This window comes from Lolium rigidum, chromosome 5 (assembly GCF_022539505.1).
Source record: "Lolium rigidum isolate FL_2022 chromosome 5, APGP_CSIRO_Lrig_0.1, whole genome shotgun sequence".
NCBI classification, from domain to species: Eukaryota; Viridiplantae; Streptophyta; class Magnoliopsida; order Poales; family Poaceae; genus Lolium; species Lolium rigidum.
This window is the reverse complement of record NC_061512.1, coordinates 246,429,382-246,431,272: the sequence shown is the minus strand read 5'-3', so window position 1 is coordinate 246,431,272 and position 1,891 is coordinate 246,429,382. Positions and strand designations below refer to the sequence as shown.

Here is a 1,891-nt window from a genome sequence, read left to right as displayed (position 1 = left end):
CAGCAAAGCACAAAGCAGAAGTTAAAATGGACGTGATGTGATTTTAGTGTACGAAAAGAAGCTGGCCACCGTCGTGAAATGCTCGATCATAACGCGTGCCCGTGAGTAACTTTGGTTGATGTAACAGCATTGCAACCATTGATTAGACCGTCAAAGAACCCAACGAGTTGACTATTCGCGGTTATCATCCATAGGTAAGTATGAACATATATGTCTCTCTTCAGATCAAACAATTCACAGCCAACAGAACACTTTTGCTTATTCACATGTACATGCAATTCGTCTCCGTATATACAGTAAACCCCAAATACAGTACAACATCACACACGAACATAAGCACGATTATCATTCCATGACAAAGAATGCCCACACACTGTGCTTCTGCTCTGCCCTGCACACCAACCACCGACGAAAACCCACCACCAAGAAGGAAAGGAAGGGAAGAAATTACTCCACTAATCGCGCCCGACCACCGCTCTAATTACTACAAACCCATGCACGCCGGCCGCCGGACGGTCAACCTCACGCGGCGCCGTCGACGCGGGCCTTGGTGACGCCGGCGCAGGCGTCGACGAAGTCGCCGTCGATGAAGTCCGTGGAGAAGACCTGCAGCTTGTCGCCGAGTCCCTTGGCGAAGACCTCGGCGAGGAACAGCCGCGCGTAGCAGTGGATCCGGCGCGTCACCGGCTTGACGCAGAGCACGGGGTTGTCGGCCTGGGGCGTCACCGTGTTCTCCACCCGGTAGAAGTAGCGCCGGTCGGCCACGGACGGCTGCTGGCCGAGAAACTTGAGGTTGCTCTCGAACTTGGTCTCCGGCAGGTCCGTGTCGATCCAGTTGTCCCGCAGGTACCCCGCGCTCCACAGCGGCTCGCCGTGGCCGGGCGCCGGGGACTTGCGCGGCTTCCACACGCAGATCACCCGGCGCGGGAGCAGCTCCGCGACGGTCTTCCAGAACACGCCGTCGTCCTGGCGGATGAGGTTCTCCTCCCCGAGCTGCTCCACCAGGTACTTGGCGAACTCCGGCGGGTCGTCGTGGCCGAACTCGGTGCGCACCTCCAGGACCACCAGCTCCGACACGGTCTCGGCCAGGAACCGCTTCACGTCGGCGAGGACGACGTCCACGGAGTAGGTCGCCAGCACGCCGTGGCAGACGCGGCGCTCCTCCTGGACGCGCACGTCGATGAGGCGGCACCCCGTGGCGAGCTGCTCGTAGACGGAGAGCGACTGGCACTGCGCGAAGGGGCGGGTGATGAAGGGGATGCCGATCTTGTTGGTGGCCGAGTCGTGGGAGCCCGGCCACACCACCTGGTGCACGCGCAGCCGCTCCGGCCCCAGCTCCGACATCCACGTCTTGCGGTCGGCGGGGCGGTGGTCGGAGCCCGGGAAGGCGCAGTCGCCCGACGAGGAGCAGCGCGTGGCCAGCGCCTGCTTCTGGGTGGTCACCAGCTTGCGCCGGTCCACCTGCGCCGAGAAGAAGGCGCCCATGGCGTCCAGGGGGTTCTTCTTGCTGTTGTCGCCCTTGCTATTGGGGGAGGAAGACATGGCTGCGGGCAGCTCACACCACCCTATAAATAACGGAAGCTAGCTCTGACCACCTGGATGAGATGACGAGGTCGTCGTCGTCGCCGTGAGCTCGACTGATCGAGCTTGGCTGATTATTGATGGCGCGAAAATATCACTCGATCTGTGTATGCTAGCTAGCTATCTGTGGATGAACCGTGGACACATGGAGATCATATATATGGCTGATTTTGCTGGGGATCGGGTCGATCAAACTGAGGAATTGAAGGCATGTTCTTGTGCGTTTTTTATCTACGTGTTGTGTTGGTTGGTCCGACTGGCGTTAGGTAGGTGTGGTCTGTGGTGATGGTAGTGGCAGCACGGGCAAGAT

The 1,891-nt window shown here is 59.3% G+C and overlaps 1 protein-coding gene across 1 annotated transcript; it reads right to left on the bottom strand.

Annotated features, from left to right (window-relative positions):
- Positions 1–242: 242 nt before the first annotated feature.
- On the bottom strand, positions 243–1,891 carry LOC124653494. Its single transcript, XM_047192552.1, has one exon. It carries the CDS (start codon positions 1,540–1,542, stop codon positions 523–525), a length of 1,020 nt encoding a protein of 339 aa, XP_047048508.1. The 5' UTR covers positions 1,543–1,891; the 3' UTR covers positions 243–522.

What these genes read in the sequence shown, in the direction of transcription:
- LOC124653494 (XM_047192552.1), bottom strand. Translation starts at nt 1,542, where the DNA reads ATGTCTTCCTCCCCCAATAGCAAGGGCGACAACAGCAAGAAGAACCCC.